Genomic DNA, 21,609 nt, shown 5'->3' with positions numbered 1-21,609 from the left:
ATTTTGTTAAAGCGTAAACCAACGCATCTTTGTAATTCACAATGGCCTGCACACAATTTAATACTAACTTGAGTTTAATTAAAGCTTTAGAATGTGCAAACTTTTCATCAACATCTCGTAAACTATGTAATCAAGTAACATATTATGCCATAAAGGGTAAGATTTGTCTACATATGGTTGTCGTAATAAAAAACTATTGACATTTTTTTTGGCGGCCGATTGGCGCAGGGGGCAGCGACTGTGCTTTCTGGGTCTATGGCCGTGGGTTCGATTCTCACAACAGGAAAATGTTTGTGTGATGAGCATGAATTTATTTCAGTGGCTGGGTATTTACCTTTATATTATTAGTATTTTAGTATATCAATATATTATATACTCGTAAAAGAGAAAGTGTGTGAGTATGTTCCGTATAGGCTCCGAAACAGCTGGACCGATTTCAATAAAACTTTCAGGGAATCTCCGGATTGACCTGGCGAGTAATCCTGTAAAGTTTGGTGCCGATCGGAGCACTCCTATTTTTGAACTGTCAAACTGTCAAATACAGCTTTTATTTACTATGATGATATTTTATACATGGGTGTAGATAATGATCTTCACCCGCTTCACTTAATATATTACGAGACTTAAATTAAAAATTTAATGATGTAAGCTTATTGTTTAAATAAAATAACGCAAAATGTATCCCGGCGAAGCGGGCTGGGTACGCTAGTTATTCATAAAAATATTCATCATTCATCTTTGTACTTATAACACAAGCTACGCTTACTTTGGGACTAGATGGCGAGGTTTGTATTGTCTTGGTTTATCTATTTATTTATTATTATTAATCGACATAAATTGCGTTATCATATCTTATTTCTAAGATGTGCTAAAGAACAATATTTTTGTAGAACGCATTACGTACGTATGATGGTACACCTAGTCAGCACATACGGATAAAGCAGTAAAAGCTCCTTCTTTACAAATACCGTTATGGATGGATAATAAATAAATATACTACGACAATACACATCGCCATTTAGCCCCAAAGTAATTGTAGCTTGGGTTATAGGTACTAAGATGACTGATGAACATTTTACTGGATAGTATACATAAATACTACTATATACAGAAACACCCAGATACCGAAAAACATTCATGTTCATCACACAAACATTTTGTAGTTGTTGGAATCGAACCTACGCAGCCGTCAAATATCTGTTAATCCTTTGTTACAATTCTTTACTTGATTACCTTGGCTGACATAAGTGAATGAACACTGGGTAGGGTGAATATAATATTATTCTAACAGACATAGCACAGAGTAGAATTCTTTAATTGGTTTGAGGTTTGTAACGTTATCTACACGGAATAGTACCTACTGGAATGCTACAAAAGCGTTTCGGTTAAATTAATTAGCATTGCTAATTCCCTTGGCATTACGTCCTTGCCAGTTTTCACCAGGAATGTTTTACCAAAGCTTAGGAGGTTTGCTATTAATACTTAATACTTGTACCAAAATTTCTAAGAAGATTCTTGGAGTAATATTTATTTACACCCAAAATTTGCGCTAAAAACCCTCTTTATTTTACTAACATGAAGCGAGCACACAAGGTATTTTATGTAGGTTCTACGATATTATAAATTGCTATACTGTTTAAAATCGATCTATCTATAAACAACCTTTCAATGGTTTGTATATCATTTGAAATAGGACAAAAAATTTCAAAAAATAAATCTGGACCTATTTCACAATTAATCAATTTTAAGTAAATATTTAGTGTCACGTAAAATGAGAGCATCGTAAAATGATTTTACCTGCGCAAACGACAATCTTTCCAATTGAAATATATGTATATTGTATAACTTCTCTTGACCAAGTAGTAGTCCCTCACATATAAGAGGGTTCCCGGGGTTGAAACATGGCAGAAGTTCTATTATTAATTTCGGATCTTTTGCTGATCTGGTCTAGCGAGAGACTTCGGTCCTGGCTATTTATCAGCTACCGACGACGTGCCACCAAGCCATTTAACATCTTGGTTCAATGCCGAGTAGACACTGATTAGATGTTTGGGTTTAATATAACTGCCACACCACTAACAGCTTAGCCCGTTACCATAATAGGCTTATCATCACTTACCACAAGGTGAGATTCAATCAACGGCTAACTTGTAGTGAAAAAAAAACTCACGTTTAACTCTTTGCTTGAAGAACTAGTCCGTACTTGTCGTAGAAAAGACCTCAATCCCCCGTCCTTACCTTATCATTAATACTTGTACGCTTAGTAAGAGATTAGTACGTTGCAATCGTAAAGTTATTCTCGAGCCAGCCATCTACCTTAGACTGCACCAGGTGTGAGATTGCTGTCAAAATATTATTGGCAGTAACTTGTCGTAAAAAAAAAACTATTATAAAAAACATAATATCAACCGCCCAATACGGAGTAAGTTAATAAGTGCTCTTTTTACGTGACCAGACTTACACTCGCCAGCAAGTCTTTGTATTGTAATAGCATAATTTACCTCAAGCATTATAACGTGACATGAATTTGAAGTAGGTAAGTACCCACCCGATTCCTAAGGGTGCCATTTATTTGAATAAATTGCGATATAAAATCGTTGGCAATCGGCAGTTCACAGCTCTAACCACCAAAAGGTTATATAAACTGTCGAACTCTCATTTATCACCCGACATGCCGGGTATATTGGCGAAACAGGCCAGTTATATTCTTCAGCAGGGCAAATGTCTTTCAAGACGTGTTACGATGAAGCGGAGGTAAATGGTAAAAAAAGAAAAGAAAATTTTATTTATCTAACGCTTCAGTCATTGTAGACTTCCTGATCTTAAAAATGGAGGTTTCTGGTGATTCAGGCTAATTTAAATTCAAATATAAAAATTCTTTATTCATATAGGCCTGTCACAGGCACTTATGTAGCGTTCATACATATACTCGTATGTTTACATAATTATGAGGTTAGGTCTTAACTAAGTTTGCCAACTTAAAAAAAGCTAGGAGGGTCCAAACGCGCCCTGGTCTAAGCTCACAAGAAACTTAGCCGGGTTTTTTTTTGTTATCACCATCTCACAGTTAATTATCATTCAGCTACGTAGTAAGAGCAATTCATACCCTAGTTTTTTTACATTCAAGTATCCTTTAATACTTTTTAGGATTTTTCTACAAGCTAATTCCACATTTCAAAAAATTTAGAATTTCCCAACTTTCTTTAGGCTTGTCTGGTGGAAACGACCATGTCTAGTTACCCTGCCTAGGCTAGGCGTGGCTAGATGTCGATTGGGATATTGTGGGTATAATATAACTACAAAACTATTCCAACGTTATAAAGGGTTCCGGCGCTGTACTGATCTAATAGCCACCAAATAATATTATTTGTCTATTTCTTCTTGTTACCGTATTATTATGTATTATTTAGAATTTAGACTCATGGGATGCCATGCCATTTAGACGCATAGTAAACTGCGAGTAAACCTAAAAATTAATACAGGATAAAAAAAATCAAATTGAGAACTTCTTCCTTTTTTTAATTTGGTTATAGAGTAAACCCTAACCTTTAGAAACTCTGGCAGCGCTTTCGTAATCAAACTGCTGCGTATTTTTGACCAAGAACCATATTTTCTTATTTACTCTGTAACTAGGAATCTTAAGACCTCCCTGGCGCTCTAGCAATGAGCACTTTGAAGAAGAAGAAGAAGAAACACTTTATTGCACGTATAACATACAGGAAAAGAAACAGTAAGGAGTATAGAGTACACAATTTAGACATGCAAAGGCGGCTTTATTGCTGCAAGCAATCTCTTACAGGCAACCTTTGTAGATAGGACTTACAGCAAGAGAACGGGATAGTGCCAAGATTTTGTTTGATTTATGTTGAGGTCCCGGATTCGATTTCTGGCAGGGCCAATTTAGAAATTTATACTTTTTCCGGTCTTGTCTCCTGGGAAGCTTCAGCCGTAACTAGTTACCACCCTGCTGACAGAGACGTTGCGCTAAGTGATTTAGCGTTCCGGTACGATGTTGCGTACTAACCGATTAGGAGTATGGGTTTAATTTAACTGCCATGACAATGACAGGTTCGTCCGCTACTTACAACAGTTGAGATTGCGGTGGAAGGCTAACTTGTAGTGGAATAAAAGAAAGGTATGTGTTTTTTTGGCTGTGCCTTTGAGTTTTTCCTAATTTCCTTTGTTCCGCCGCCCGCCCATAAAGCGAGCAAAACAAAAAAAAAACAAATCGGTCCAACCATTTTAGAGTTACAGAAAGATTTTTTTTTTATCCTGTTATATAGTTTTAATGGATTTTTTCGAGTGGCCATTGTATTTAGAGACCTTAAAATTATTATGTTGTAAGGCTAAAAGTTATCTTGGAATATAAAACAAGCTACGAATAACTAAAAACCTGTAAATCTCCAGTAATAACGGTGATGTAACTCATTATTAAGAAAATTATTTGTGAAAATGTCTCAAATTCGCAAGATACGAATGGCGATCTGATCTACTTTGCAAATTACTTAAAACTGTAGTCACTGTCACTTTGGTAGAAGTTGCTGTATTTACTTGAACATATTATTTTAACAATATTTCAGTAAAAGATCATTCTTTTCTATTTATCAACATTCCCTGGTAGTCTTAAAAGCCCGCCAACCCGCATAAAAGCAGCCTGGTGGGTTTGTGCTCTAAAATCTTTGCTCAAGAAAACAGACTATGACACATTACAAGACGTAATAATGCGAAGCAGTGGCGTTCCTAGGGTTTTGAATTTGAGCAAGCCCAGTTACCTAAAGGACACATTTAACTCGTCATGATCTCTAAGTCACCATTCTTTTTGTGCTAAATGACAAACAATATCAACAAGTCTTTGAAAAACACTACGATTATGTGCGGGAACGATATACTTGTTTGTAACGCACGGGAGGAGACGCGCGGGGGGCCAGGCGAGTCGACGGGGTCATCGCACGGTCGCGACCACCGACGACGCGATCAACGATTTTATAGACAATTGTCAACAACGTTGTTATTCTCATTATAACCAGCTTTATATACAGTCCACTTAGTTTTATTTATATACACATCAAAGCGGCCGTGAGGACGCCAACAATTAAGTTTAGACGCGAATTATGATTGGAAATTTCGATTGATAATTGGTTGGATAAAGAAGTTTCTATGCGCTGTTTGCCCAAAATTAAAAAACTATTCATAGAACTCCTCTCTTTAATTTTTATGATGCCTGGTTTAATTTATTAGAATGGGAGCATCAAACAGAGTTCTACAGATCTATTACGATGACTAAGATGTAACTCTTCACATTCTTAATGACACGGTTAAGATACATCTTAAGTACTATTAAAACAATACATAAAACGGTTCTCCTTTAAAGTAGGTCGTTTGTAATTACGCCTTTATTCGAAGAACACTAATGTTTTATACTATGAAAGTCGTGATTACAAATTATGATGGATGACACAGACGGGAATAGTGTGCAAATAATCGCAAGCAAACCAAGCTCTAACCTCTGTGATTGGTTTGAAGCTCAGTGAGTGATTGGTTGTATAAGCTGTGCTCTGCTTGTTTTCATATATTCCTTTTTGAGTTGTGTAGAAGAAAATGGTTTTCATTTATTTTCTCCTTCAGTGCTCGCAATAGAAGTGTATTCACTGACATTCACTTATGTTTTTACTTACCTGTCGAGTATTCCCCAACCTATACAATACCACATCATTCCTTTTCTCGCTATAAACATACCCACGCCTCATATGAATTTGTATGAGTTTCATTCCTGTCGCTAGGAAATATTGCAGCTAATTTATATTCGCCCTCAAAGTTACATAGTCGTTGAGTAAATGTTTATTTCTTAAGCCGAGTAGGAACATTTTTATGTAAAGCTATAAATTGTAGTCATAACAACCGATCAAGTCTGCCACTTGATTTTTCTTTTGCTTAACACGTGGGCTGCCATACATAAATAATTAGCAGATACGCGCGACTTCGTCCGCGTTTTGGGTTTCTAAAAATACCTCAGGAACCTTTTATTATCCGGTTTAGAAGGTGAATGGGTCTCTATGAAGCAAACTATTTCTATACAAAGTTTAACCAAAATAAGTTAAGAGATCAAGTCACATAAAAATGTTATTTTTATAAAACTTTCACCAGCAGCTTTTCGCATTTTACTTTTTTCATTTCAAAATTGGAACCTTTACGAAAATTATTTTTTTCTTCGATCGATCACCGAAAAAATATAAAGAAAGTTTTCTAAAAGTATTTTCAGAAAGTAGAGATATACACCAAATTCGCAACGACCCGTATATGTATATATAACTTGCGCTGCCTTTTAGCTGGCGGTAAGACTGGTTTGTTTGGTGCGGTCTCTCAACCTAGCGGTGCATTTATTCACCTACCCGCTTAAATTTAAAATATTGTATAACATTAAAAGAATGTGCAATGTCTATACAAACTTATCGGAGGTTCAGAATATCAAGTAACCTTATGTACGAGTATACCTACCTAACAATTGTAAGTAATAAAATTTATAAAAAATAACAGACAACCAACTACAACCTAAAGAAAGAAATAATATGTATCTATGTTTGTCAAAAAATATAGATTATTTTTCAAGTAGACATACAGTAGGTACGTGTTATCCTAGCGTAGAAATGTTATGTCGGCCGGAGTGACATGAACATAGAGTTCAGCCTACCATGTGTCGTAGGAAAATGAGTATTAAAGATAGGCGCGGTATCCTTAGGGATTTCGTGAAATCACTGACACCGTCATTTCTCCGCGAGACCGTGCTTTATGAATGCATAACTCGACGCTCGACGCAGTGACGTCACAGAAAAATAACTAACTAAAGTTAAAATAGTTATGTTCACCGAAGTAGCAAATATGTGTGGTTATTAAAATAAAAAAGTCTGCTTTTGCCTTTGATATAATTATCCACGAGTAAGATAAATCTTTTTCTTCAAACATCGAATGCTTGTTAGAGTTTGTTGCTTCTACAAAATTATAAATGGATATGAGATGAGAGATGTTTAAAATTCAGAAAACTTAATAAATACGTTGATAAATCTGCCCTATATAGGGTAAAATTGGCGATATTTAGTACGCTATAATGATGCGATGCTTGTAAAATTTGAAGCGGTGATAGCGCGAGAAACGGTGATAGCGCAGTGGGTAGGAGAACGATTTCACCTTCGGGGGGGCTGAGTTCGAATGCCAGCTCGCTCGCACCTCTAATATTTCTAGGTTATGTGCGTTTTAATTAATTAAACTATCACTTGTTTAATTACTTAAAACGGTAAAGGAAAACATCGTGAGGAAACCTGCATGTCTGAGGGTTCTACATAATGGTCACAAAGGTATGTGGAGTCCACCAATCCGCATGGGTGGACTACGGCCTTAACCCCTTCTCATTTTGGAAGGAGACCCGTGCCCTGTAGTGGGCCGGTAATGGGTTGATATGATGATGATGAAACAGACTTTTGTATAAAATGTAGGCTGGTTTGTCCATAAAAATAGGATTATAGTCACTTTATCCAAATATTGTATTATTTTCTATCATTAGAAAATAATATAATATTTATCCAATTAAACTTTATTTCTTGAGACCGTCTGCCATCTTAATTAAGCGTAACAATTTACATAAATAAAGACAGAACGATGTAACTACTCGGTACTTACATCATTTGTTATTCAAAGAGAGGAATTTAGCTGACACAGTGGCTTCATAACTTATGAATTATGAAAGTCTAGCTGTGCTCGCGACTTTATACACGCAAAAACACTATAAAATAGAATTATATATTACTAGCTGCTGCCTGCGACTTCGTTTGCGTTTGATTTTGTTTTTTGATGTTGCATTAAATTTAGTTGTAGATCTAAAAAAAAATAAAGTATTCAGTATCGCTAAGCCTTAAATGAGGGGTTTGCTGCTGTCCGCTGTTCTATAATTACAACCGCTAAATCGGTTATAATTTGTCGGAGTTATGGTGTAAAATCGTCAAACATTCATCTCCTCTCCCAAAGGAACCGAGCTTAATGTCGGGATAAAAAGTATCCTATATTAATTTTAACACTTCCAAGAATATGTGTACAAAGTTTCATGAGGATAGGTTAAATTGTTTTTGCGTGAGAGAGTAACAAACAAACTTACATTGGCATTTATAATATTAGTAGGGATAGGGATAGGGATTTTCTCGACCTCACTCAGCGCAGTGAGAAATATTATTACGTGCCGAGTTGGGATGGGAGGTTTTAACCATAGCTAGGTACCCCCCGCCCGGCCAAGACGTGTTGCCGGGCACTTCAAACCCATTCTGCACCGTAGAAGATGGGTTGATTACAACTTCCATGCTTCTAACAGGAGAGCATGTTAGGAATCTTGACTGAAAAAAAAGAAATATAACTAAATCAAAAAAATGGTTTTGCTCTCAATTTAGCGGTTTTTGAGAATAATTTATCTGCTGCTTTAGAAACGATTTACGATTTGCAAGAATCCCTCTTCGTTATTTATGGTTAAGTATTTTTTTTTAACTTTATGCTATTACATTGTCAACTTATTTAAAATATAACTATAATCAAATGTTCGACTTTACAACGACTCAATCCCGATAGTACAGATCTTTTACAGAAAGCAAAAAGAAAGAAAGAAAGCGAGAAGAAAGTTATTTTCTCGTTATATTAATTTCTCCCTAGTTGTAGTTTTAACGATAATGTAATCGCGTACGTAGTGGTCAGAGTTTATTTTCATGTTTAATATTTAGGAATATTTAAGGACTTTAAAAGATCATTGATAGCCTAGTGGTTAAGGCCGGCTTTCAGCGGGACCGAGTTCAATCCCCGGCACGCACCACTTAAATTTTCGGAGTTATGTGCGTTTTTAACGGTCACAATTCTTTAACGGTCATGGAAATCATCGCGAGGATGGTGTACAGCGGCTTAAACCCGTCTCATTCTGAGAGGAGACCGGTGCCCTGTACTGGGCCAGTGAAGGGTCGATGATGATGAACGATAATCAATACATATTTGAAAATTGAATTTATGTTTAAAAGAATGTGGAGTAAATATAAACTTGTAGTCCAGTTTACTAGGCTTCATATAATTAGTCATTCACTTAAGGGCAATTGTATATCATTTTATAAAAAATTACCAGATGAAATCCTGAAGATAAATAAATAATAAATAAATAAATAATAAATATACTACGACAATACACACATCGCAATCTAGTCCCAAAGTAAGCGTAGCTTGTGTTATGGGTACCAAGATAGCTGATGAATATTTTTATGAATATGATACACATAAATACTTATAATATACAGATAAACACCCAGACACTGAAAAACCATTATGTTCATCACACAAACATTTTCCAGTTGTGGGAATCGAACCCACGGCCTAGGACTCAGAAAGCAGGGTCGCTGCCCACTGCGCCAGTCGGCCGTCAAATGTCTTTGAATAAGTTCAAAGTTTATACAAAACGTAAGCTTTAAAAAAATCCTATTATAATATTACATGTATGATAAAAAAGCTTGGGTATGAATTGCTCTAACATCATAGCTAAACATGAACTCGACTAAAATATGATGATAACAAAAAAAAACCTGGCTAAGTTTCTTGTTGGCTCTTCGTAGACCAGGGCGCGTTTGGAACCCTCCTAGATTTAGTGTTAAGTTAACAAATGCAGTTATCACCATCGCCTAACATTAGTGGTAACTTGTTAAATATATGAACGCTTCATAAGTGCCTGTGATAAAGTCTACATGAATAAAACATTTTTGAATTTGTATTTTCTATTGAATTTTGAACTTGACTCAGAATGAAAAATAAACAGTAATCGCTATCACCGATATAATCTATAAATATAAAAGTCAAAGTGTGTGGGTAATTCCGTATAGGCTCCGAAACGGCTGGACCGATTTCAATGAAACTTTCAGGGAATCTCCGGATTATTCCTCCGGAGTAATCCTGTAAAGTTTGGTGACAATAGGAGCACTCCTATTTTTGAACTGTCAAAAACAGCTTTTATTTACTATAATGATATTCTATTGTTGGGTGTACATGGGTGTAGATAATGATCTTCACCCGCACGGAGAGAAAATAGAAGAGAATGAATACGCTAGTAATTAGTATATTATAATAAGAACGAAGTGTTCAAGATAAATACAATTTTAAAGTCATTTTTTACGTTACTTAAGAAAAGAATATCTTCGCAGCACTTCACTAAGTCATTCTTATTCTCAACGAGAACTTTGCACGACGTGACACCAGGTGTTACGTAGGATGATAACATAATATAATATTATGCTATACATATAACTAGATATAATTAAAGTGCCTGTCTGTATAAATCTAAGGCAGTTCTGTAGTTATTATATTAAGCTTATGTGATTATTTGGAAGGTAGAATAATAAAAATAGAGTTTTTGATTTTATGTGTTCTCTTTGGCTGCGGTTAACTTCAATTAAAACCAACAAAGAAAGGTCATACCGGGCGTAATATAGGATTTCCGGGTCAATCCCGGAGGGGATTTCAGCCTTAAGGAGTTATGAGGGAGCCTTAATCTGATTTAAAAAAGATGATCTTTTACAAAACGGCAAAACATGAATAAATAAATAATAAATATATAACAACAATACACACATCGCTATTAAGCCTCAAACATCCTTTAATTTCACGTTTTCTATTAGCTTCATCTGTATGTTTGTAACCGACTCCTTTGGACTTGACTTTGACCCTCTTCAAACGGTCTGATTTCGTTCCAACTTTATAGATATATTGAGGACCGATATATCTGACAATCACTAATTTGCAAAATAAGAAACATTTTTCAATTCGCAAAATAAGGCAGAAGTTATGTTAATTTTAATTTCAAACCTTAATATTGAGCTGACTTCTCTAATGGGTTACCGATTAGTTTTGCACTATAAAAAATTAAGAGGTAGAAATTAGTTTAGTTTTTTATACCGAGCGTGTTTTAGTTTTTTTAAACTATTAATTTATTTCAGATTATAGGGAGTTCATTTCAAACAAATTTTCTACGTAATTCATAAACAAACCGTAATTTTCGAATTATTATGTATTGTTTTAGTTTATTCACTGGTACTGCAAACTCGAACAAGACTCATAAATAAAGCCAAGTCCACCAATAAGCATGTTCATAGCTACCACTAGTATGGCAGGCTGCCAGAGTCAACAAGTTTCTACTACTCACCAAAGATTTAAACCGTAACCCGTAAACCGTAATAATTTCGCATTTACCTTATCACATTGTGAAAATGTTGACGTAGCATACGTTAACATTTATTATTACTTTTTTCTTCTATTGCAATTTAGCCAATGAATGAATGAATACACTTTTATTGTACACCAAAGAAAAAAAGTAGTTACAGAGATATAAATCAAGACAGTACAATTTGGTGGCCTTATCGCTACATAGCGATTTCTTCCAGGCAGCCAATGCCGTAAAAGGAAAAAACATAGAAAAGAGGTAGGTGGTGCAATAAATAAGATTGAAAATTATACAAATATATATATATATATATAAGATACACCTATGGCTGTTATCTCAACTAGATAAATCTTCGATAAGATTTGGGTTGACCAGTTAGCGGTGTGGCAGTTATATAAAAACAATATATACCCGTAACGTTTACGTTGGCGGCACGTCTTTGCGTGGCGGCCACATTCGAAATATTCCATCAGGCAAAATGTTTTTTTTTTTAAATGATTATTGACCTGACCTTGACTGCAATCACACTGATGTAGATATGTGGTGAAAAAGCCTTAGGTGGAGCCAATGGCGTGCATAGAAGGTATGCACAGGGTATGCAGATGATATAAAATGAAGAAAATCTCTCACTCATTGGTTTCTTAGTTAGGGCGTAAAAGAAGAATGGGATTTGCAAAAAACCTTAATAAACGTACGAACAACGTAAACGTACAACGGCTAGTACAGTACAAATGATTAAATATAAACATGAGAAAAACTTCATAACTTTTCACTACCAATAGGTGAAAATTGGGAGTTACGTGGAAGTGCGGGTGGGGGGAGGGGGGCTTTGGTAATGAGTACAATACGTACAAAGTTCCCCTGTGTGCTTCAACCGAGCATGAGTAGCAGAGCTAACATCGAATAGCGCTATTTGTATTTATGACTGTTTGTTGCTTTTACACGGTTTCGCGAATACACCGTTTACAAATCCAGGTATTGGGGTTACAGCTTTTTGGCTAAGTATATGGGTAAAAGAGCTAAGCTAACCAATGAAACTTTATTTACTGAGTTCCGGTGAAGGACGTGGTTACCGTTGTTATTACAGGCACGTAGGAATTTGTAGTTAAAGTTTTATTGATATCGAAAAATTGGAAATAATATTGTCAGGGTGGCTACGGAAATATAAAAGCCGGGCTTAAGAATTAATACCCTCTTGCTGCACTCTTCGCCGACGAACGTTTTATACTATGTAGTTTATTTAATATTGTGTTACATATAAATTGTTTTAAAGCTTTCCTAGTCCATGTTTTCTCTGCTACTGCTTTCAATTCGCTTTAAACAGAAAAGAGTGGACAAGAATGGGGGAGGCCTTTGCCAACGTTGGGCAAACAGACTAAGTTGTCGGTGTCTTTAGACTCACCAGAGTCGTTAAGATTAGTGTAAATTGTAAAAAAAAAAACAAAAATAAAACTGTGTCTGAATAAAGGCTTTATTATTATTATTATTACATTGAAGTTCGATGGTAAATAATGAACACTCTTTTGCTTTTTTTCATAGTAAAGTTTGTTCAAAACTTTTAGAATGTTATAATTACTACTTACAGTGACTGCGACAGGTACTTGGAGAGGCCGAGCTGTGAGATCTTGGTGCCTTTAATCCCCTCATTGACTATATTGGTGACGGTCAAAAAGTTCTTCGTCATCGTCGATTCTTGAGACACTACGTCACAGAAAAAACCACAAAAAATTTACTTAACTCTAAACGAAACTATTTGATAAGAATGTCAAAAAAAAACTTTACAAAAAAACTATTTCAATCGCTAAATTGCCACTAGAGTTGTCAATAAACGAGCACTAGATTTTTCATGAAAATAATATCTGAGTTTTTCTTTTTTTTGCAAAAACTAAAACAATACTCGATCTACGCACTATGAAACTTACTCTTTCAAATAGAGACACAACATCGATTATATTTATAAACCGCAACAAATAACTCGCGAATATAACAAATAACCCGCGAATATAAATAACAGTTAAAAGTATAGACACTTTTTTCTCTCTTGTTTTGGGGTATCACAGTTTATCGATGTTATTTATTCTTTTTTAAATTAGTCAACAACGCACAGGCTTCAGTTCTATTTCCGAACCTGTAAAAGACACTTTTTATAATCACTTCATTTATAATTTATAAATAATTTGTAATTAAAGTTGAATGAAAAAAAACCAGAAGGGACTCGAAATATTTCAAAAGTGCTTAAATATTTTAAACAGAAACAAAACCATAATTTACGATTTATATTACAATACAATGCTATTTTTTATGGATTAATATTGATTTAAATTTTTTTGGGGGACTATGCTTGAACCCCCGCACGCAACTCCTAAACGTATATAACTTTAAACAATTAAATATAACTGCTTTAACGGTCAAGTAAACATCGTTAGGAAACCTGCATACCTGAGAGCCCTATATAATATTCTCAAAGACGTGTGCAGTCTACCAATCAACACTGGGCTCAGGTGGTACACTACAAACTAAAGCCTTCTTCATTTAGGGAGGTTATTAATATCGATGACGATGATTTATAACAAACAATAGATACGCGCGACCCTTGCTAATTTTAAGAGCCATTGTAACTGTTCCAAATAAAGATTTATTAATTAAAAAAAAAATGTAATATTGAAGCTTCAAAAACCACTCCACTTTAGTAGTGTTTCTCAAACAGGCTGTTAGTGACTTCATTCCATTTAGCTGTCGACAGTAATTATTTTATTGCTAATGCTCTAATTCTTTACCATTAAATAGGGAAAATACCCAAGACGTGCGCGAGGCGTTTTCACTGTTATAACTGATTGAAGATTCTGTATATTCTTAATTCTATGTAGTTAAAACAATTTCTAGAATAAATTTATATCATAATAAGTTTCGGAGGTGGGCGTGATAGCTTTTACTAAGTTTTATACTTGTGCAATGTTCATCGTTCATTCTTTAGTGGTTAAGAAAAGATGATTGTTCATAAATACATTAAAAAACCATTTCATTTCATTGTATTTGCGAGCAATATGTTATTTTTTGTACACGCATGAGTTAAAGCTAGTTTTGTTTTCGTAGTTTTCGGCCGCACTGTGCCACTTTTATACAAATTGAATGTACGTGCGTCACAGCTCACTCCCAGATACATAATACATTTGCGGTCTGTGCATAATAAATAAGACACAGCTGTGTCTTCCACAAGGATAATCCGCGCAAAGTAATTCATACAAATCCTGCGTGAAAGCCAACTAAACCAAATGTACCTTCTTAATTGTGTGTATTTGTAAGATGAGCCCAGATAAAAGTATTTCTAAACTGTAGAGATAATAGAGCAAAAACAAAAAAATATATATATTGGATTAGTATTGGATATTAAATTTCATTAGTATTGTCTTAACAATTATCCATTTTTAAGTCAACATCTCCTGAGGATGCTTCGGTTTCGAAGCGAAACGTGCATAGGGGGTACATTGCCGAATATCTGTTTGGTGAGGAGTATAAGGATCGTAGAAATTTAATCAAACCATATTATGGAACTACTGCTTTAAGCTTAATTTTCATAATTTTATTAGTGTTTCCAGTCATCTTCGCCGATAGACATAAACTTCTAGAAATAGTTTTTTAATAGCCCTTCATGACAATCTCACCTCAAGGGAATTCCGTCTTAAATGGAAGTGGGCTAACGGAAGGTGTATATGACCGTTCAGAAGTCAAAATATATATTTAATTAAGTTATTTTTATATTTTTAAGAAACGTAACTTCGTTTATGTGTTTAGCCTAATCTGAGTTGACACCGGAGTGGCACACAAAACAATTATCATTTACTTTAATATGCCAATAATTAATTTTAATTACAATATGATTGTAGATGTAGCGGTGATAGCCCAGTGGTTAGGACTTCAGCTTCACACTTGTGCGGGCGAGTTCGAATACCAGCACGCACCTGTTACTTTACGAAGTTATTTGCGTTTTAAGCAATTATAATATCACTTGCTTCACTGTTGTAGTAGTAACTCTAAACTCCTAATCTTTTTTTACGCATCGCACCTGATGACAACTCTTTATAGGTGGAGTGGCAAATAGTCACTACCAAAACCTCCCACTGAACCAGACCAGAGGAAATTCAGAAAGCTTGCCCATGTTGGATATTGAACTCTTTAATTATTAATTAATATTCTCCTGTTATTGTCATTTTTTTAATAATTTACAGGCCAACTATAAAAAGAGCTACACTTTGCAGGGAATGCAATAGACATGTGCAATACACAAAACTATTAAAGTGACAGCAATATACCTACTTAGTTAACTTTTCTAACTGTATAACAACATTTGCTCAATTAATTTAAAATGACATTATTACTTAAATATTAATAATATTATTATTCTTTTCAATATTTTTATTCTTTAAATTGTAATGTTATTTATATTTTATTTTTTATTTTAATAAACATTTGCACACTGTCTGTGACAGTCGATTGTGAAGGGTCTGTTTAATGAAATGTGCTCTTTAGATGTTCCCACAATTTAGAAAATAAATAAATATTATTTATTATTATTATTATTAATAATAATAATAATAATAATCCCTGGCCCCGTAATGCCTCCGAGTGGCGTAAGTGTTAAGCCTCACGTACTTGTAATTACACCGGCACCCACGCCTTTCAGACAGGAACGTATTGCAACAATGCTGCTAATATTAAAACGGTCCTACTTTAATGTATGTTCATAAAAATATTTCTATAATTTCTTTTTTGAATAAATGTGACTGCAATCATTTGAACATTATAAGTAAGAACAATTTTGCAGTGCAATATACTAGGTTATATAATATTCATATTTCTTTTAAAGGAAATTGAATACAATTGTACAATAAAACACCCATTGACATATTGGAGATGTCTCTATAAAAGTTCAAAGTTTGTAGTAAACGTAAGCTTATGGAAAAGTCATATCTTAATATATATAAATCTCCTGTCACGATGTTTGTCCGCGATGGACTCCTAAACTACTTAACCGATTTAAAATTAAATTGGTACACCGTGAGCAGGCTGGTCCAACTTAAGAGATAGGATAGCTTAGATCTTTAATTATAGTCGCAATTTTATTTTATTTCAAATTATTTGTCTATAATTAATTGGCAGTCACATGTTATATATATATACTACTATACTCATTTAAAGCTTAGCGATACTGAATACTTTAAAAACAAAATCAAACGCAGACGAAGTCGCGGGCAACAGCTAGTTATAGTATAAAATAATAACTACGTAATCAATATAAAAGCTTGGGGTGTGAATTAATAAATGACAATGTGAGATGGTGATAGTAAAAAGAATTGGTTTTAAACGTAAGCTTATAGAAAGGTCCTATTATATTAGAAATGACTACGTTATCAATAAAAAAGCTTGGGTGTGAATTATTTAATTGCTCTAACATGGTGGCTCTTCTAATAATTTTGAATGACAATGTGAGATGGTAATAGCAAAAAGGAACACCCGACTAAGTAAACCCTCGAAGCTTTAGTATTAAGTTTACGAATTGTACACTTGTTTGTTGTTGTTGTTGTTGTTGTTTGACTTTCCTGTTATATGCCTACCCTGGTCAAAAGTCCTGCGCAATGCGCGGGTCACTGCTGATTTAACGGCTTACTTGACGTTAGCCATCTCTCTGTTTGGTCAGGTTCTACGAACTGTCACTATCACTATCTCAAACCATACAATAAAGAGCCAAAAGGTATACCAAAAGAATCGCAACAAGGCAGTTTAGAACTCCTTAACTTCCGTGTTTATAATATTATATTCAAAGCACTTTTCTATCTCATCACGTAATATATGAGAAATGCTACCGAAGCGTGCGATGTTAGAAACGCGATGATATCGGCAAGCTCGTAAAAATGATCGCTAAAATATATGATACGCTATTTCATGTCTCTATCTTAATATTTTGTATCATGATTCATACATACTGCGCTGTAAAGGAAAGCTTCACGCTAGGAAAATGTATGCAGTCGTTTTGTACTAGTAGATAGTGATAGTATTTTATGAAATTTCTTAAATATAGTTGAACGGGTACCTACCACGATATTATTTTGTGATTTGTCGATATTTAGACCCAGTTGCTTTGATAGTGGTCACGACGAGACTGCGTAGGTACGAGATGTCAAGTTGGATGTTACGGGCAGAATATGACTACCCGCTTTCGTGTTCTTTGTGTCGGTATTTCATTAACTGTTCGACATACAACGTCTACGACTTTTAAATTGAGAAGCTGTCTGACTTTTAAGTTGAGGCCTGCCTAGCCACCAGCCTGCACGCCTGACTAGCCGCCTGCCTGCCCGTCGATATAAATATCTATTTTAATTTAACTCATGTTTCCTATTGAAGTTTTACTGTTGACCTCTTTTTTATATTTCTTAGTTTTACTTTATTTTATTACATCACTTTTAAATATAGAACATTATTTTTTCTGATAAATTATTATATGAGACTTTTACTATATAGTTATTTATATAAATTTCTGCGGCCCATAGTAGAATTTAATATAGAAATATAAGCTTTACATATAGATGAAATGTCGAACTGATTTTCAATGTATTTTATCCGAATGCTCTATCTTAAAAAAGTTTATTTTAAAATTTGTAACTCAATTAGAGTTCGGTCTTAATAACCGATAATAAACCTTCACAATAGACACTTATGCCTGCCAATGATCGAATAAAAAAACAATAAATAAAAAGAATATATGTATATATATTTCTTACTTCCTTAGCTTACAATTAAATATAGATTCAAAGATATTTTGTACAATGAAAACTAAAATATGATGATATTTAAAGCAAGAACGCTTTGTTATTGGCCGCAAACGCTTCCGCAATTAAAGTTTCTTGTATTGGAGCTGGTGAAAAACAACGAAACTAAAGTTAATAAAATGTTCTCCCGAGTGCTTGCTCTATCGACTACAAAGTAATACAAAAGAAACACGCAACTCCTTCCAAAGATCTCGGAGAAATCTGTTCATAGAAACAGTTTATATTTCCATGTCTATTCAATCAAACTTTTAATGTAGAGAGCTTTAAATACACTTACATGATATTTCAATCCGTTTGTTTCACTAAAAAGAAATTGTAATAAGAATTGGCGTAGAGCTTTTTGTGGTAGGGCTCGTCCGCCGAAGTACTACCACCTTGCTTATTTCAGCAGCTAAGCATCATTGTCGCTATGATCTGTGTTCCAGTCTGAAGGGCATGGTTGCCGGTGTAATAAAAGAAACATTTAACATGATGTGTTTCTTGCGTGCCCTGCGAAGTGTTGCTCAGTTTTTAGGCGATGGGTTTTCCACTTACCAACAGGTGGGCAATCTGCTTCCGTCAATTATTAATTGTCAAAAATAATTGTGTAATATGAAACTTGAAAATTAAACATTTAAAATATGTTATTTTCAATTACGCTTAGGGAGCAATAATGAAACGTAATTTTAGCTCTACCACCTGTTCGGAAGATAAATACTACCGTGAAACAGCTGGCAAAAATCTGAGCGGTAGCTCTTTTCCAATATCATAAACCCACCCTTTTTTGTGGTGATAACTCTCTAATGTTATAAAACAGCTTCAAATTCTGCCAAGTAAATTAGTTACACACACATCAAACATTTAGAATCCTTTTAATTGCGGCTAATATATTTTTTTCATTTGGCGCGTTAGGGAAAAATTATGACAGTAATTTTTACGATGCACGTGCACACCGTCACAAAAAACCGACACTGGCTGATTTGTACAAAAGTCTCAAATTTTAATGTTGAGTGAAACTTGATTGACCTTTGATGATTAGTGTTCCAAATTTAATTATGTTTATTATGTTTCTTTCTTTAGTAGAAATTTTGTTTTTGCTATATTTAAATATACTTTATTCAAATAGTTATTGCTTTATAATATAACTTCCAATACATTAAATACCTTTTTTCTATTGTTAGTGTCGTTTTTAGATAAAATTGTGAAAAGATTTTTATCTTCCTCACGATGTTTTCCTTTACCGTTAAAGCAAGTGATAATTTGCGGTGATAGCACATTGGGTAGGAGCTCGACTTCACTTTCGGGGGGCCGAGGTCGAATCCCAACACCTCTAACTTAAGTTATGTTATCATTATAATTTTAGAACCATCTTAATTTTTTGTGGAAAAGTGGGATCTCAGCTCTGAGTTATACAAAATAACAAGCGTGTTGGTAAAACGAGCGAAAAAATCTTTCCATAACAAAATAAATTTAAGGGTGATATTCGGACACAAGATACAGTGTAGTACGACCCGTTGTAATATACGCGAATTATAAGGGATATAAAGTCTTTACATTTTTAGGGTATCTTAGACATATAAAAAAAAATCTTTTATTTTATTTATTTTCTTACAATCACAAGTAGATAGGTATACATAGGTGACTTGATGTCCTGAAACTCCATTGAGTTTGTATGGACATTGCACAATCCTCTAATGTTATACAAAATTTTAAAATTTAAGCGGGTAGGTGAACAAATACGCCGCCAGCAGGTTGAGATACCGCATCATATAATGCAATCCCACCGCCAGCTGACAAGCGGCACATAGGCATATACAGGTTGCTCCCAGAACACGATTTCAATATTCTTCCAATTTCTGGAAATACTTTTTGACAACATTTTTTATATTTTTTCGGTGATCTTATTTTATTTTAACCAGTGTGGGTCACTGTTACTGTTTAACTTTGTACCATCCGGTGGAGGATGGAGATAAAAATTAAAATAAAAACTTAAGATATACTTTCATTGGCCAAAGAATAATACAAAAAGTGACTCTGGGTTTACTTTATACGATTTTAATGACTATAAAATAATGTAATTATAAAAATATGTTGTAATTTGTATTTTGTAAATAATATATATTATTTTTGTAATCTAATAATATTAAATCAATGGTTGATAGTCAAGGTCATTTAATACACACGCAAATGAATACGCAAAAAAAACCGATCAAAAATAAAAATCACGACTGCGAAAATTACTTTATTTAATACTGTATCTTTGAGGTAAATATATATCTCTCTCTCTACGTCGTGTTCCTCATTGCTGAGGGTCGTGACCCCTTCCACTTACAACTTTTTGGACGATTTTGTGCCATTTGACTCGGCTTTGAGCAACGTTTAAAGCCGTATGCACTTTGGTGTCGAGAGCAGTGCGGATTTGATCCGACCAACGAATCGGGCTACGTCCTCAAAGTCTCTTTCTCTTGTCTCTTTTTCTTTTTTTTTAGAGGTAAATATATATATTATATTTTCTGTCGACCTACCAGGCGCAATAGAGCGCTGTGAATTTAAGTATCAGGTCCCAGTCCCGGGTTTGATTACTTGCAGGGGCAATTGGATTTTTTTTTAATTTCTGAATTTTCTCGTGTCTGGTCTGGTTGTGGGTGGCTTTGGCAATGGCTAGTTAGTCAAAAGTAAAAGTCATCTTAATATATATAAATCTCCTGTCACGATGTTTGTCCGCGATGGACTCCTAAACTACTTAACCGATTTTAATAAAATTGGCTCACCGTGAGTAGTCTGGTCCAACTTAAGAGATAGGATATCTTAGATCTTTAATTATAGTCGCAATTTTATTTTATTGCAAATTATTTGTCACATGTTATATATATATGTATATATATACTACAATACTCACTTAAGGCTAAGCAATACTGAATACTTTAAAAACAAAATCAAACGCAGACGAAGTCGCGGGCAACAGCTAGTAGTCTAATATATCTTTAATCAAATAGGCACATAGATGGTACTTTTGATGCGCACATAACATGTAAAACATGACATAGAAGTGTTTGATGGCGCTAACTAAATTCGTCAACTTAAAACTAAAGCTACGAGGGTTCCAAATTCGCCCTGGTCTAAGTTGGTTGATTTTTATTTTTTGATATCACTATCTCACATTGTCATTTAAAACTATTTGAGAAGCAACCTGGTTAGGGCAATTATTTACAATCAAGTATTTTTATCGTTGACGTAGTTCTTAATAGGTTATTTTAAAAGCTTACTTTTAATACAAACTTTGAATTTTTTAAGAGACCTCTCCGAGATAAGAACTGGTAGTTTATTGTAAAATTATATACAAATTCCTTTATATGAAATACTTATTTTATGTAGTCTGCAATTTTTTTCTGCTTTTAATGATCAAATTATTGCAGTCACTTTTTACCTAATAATAAATAAATATACTACGACACTAAACACATCGCCATAAATAATAATAAATATATATAGTAAGCGTGGCTTGTGTTATGGGTACTAGGATGACAGATGAATATTTTTATGAATAATATACATAAATACTTAAAATATACATATGAACACCCA

At 34.2% G+C, this 21,609-nt stretch overlaps 1 protein-coding gene across 2 annotated transcripts in view; it reads right to left on the bottom strand.

The window, feature by feature from the left end:
• Positions 1 to 21,609, bottom strand: part of LOC120627971 (synaptotagmin-7) — a 429,893-nt gene that overhangs the window by 328,245 nt on the left and 80,039 nt on the right. The window contains exons 2-3 of one of the 2 annotated variants that reach the window (XM_039896111.1): positions 13,144 to 13,349; positions 12,805 to 12,922 (exon numbers count right to left, since the gene is read on the bottom strand). The exons of the other annotated variant lie outside the window; for it this stretch is intronic. Of the exons in view, the coding sequence (XP_039752045.1) occupies positions 12,805 to 12,922; position 13,144 (119 nt within the window). The 5' untranslated portion in view covers positions 13,145 to 13,349. The remainder of the gene's footprint in view (positions 1 to 12,804; positions 12,923 to 13,143; positions 13,350 to 21,609) is intronic. 2 annotated transcript variants of the gene reach the window in all.

The sequence above is a fragment of the Pararge aegeria genome, chromosome 12 (assembly GCF_905163445.1).
Source record: "Pararge aegeria chromosome 12, ilParAegt1.1, whole genome shotgun sequence".
In the NCBI taxonomy this organism is placed as follows: domain Eukaryota; kingdom Metazoa; phylum Arthropoda; class Insecta; order Lepidoptera; family Nymphalidae; genus Pararge; species Pararge aegeria.
Note: the sequence above shows the minus strand (reverse complement) of the source record. Positions and strands in the feature narration are given on the sequence as shown.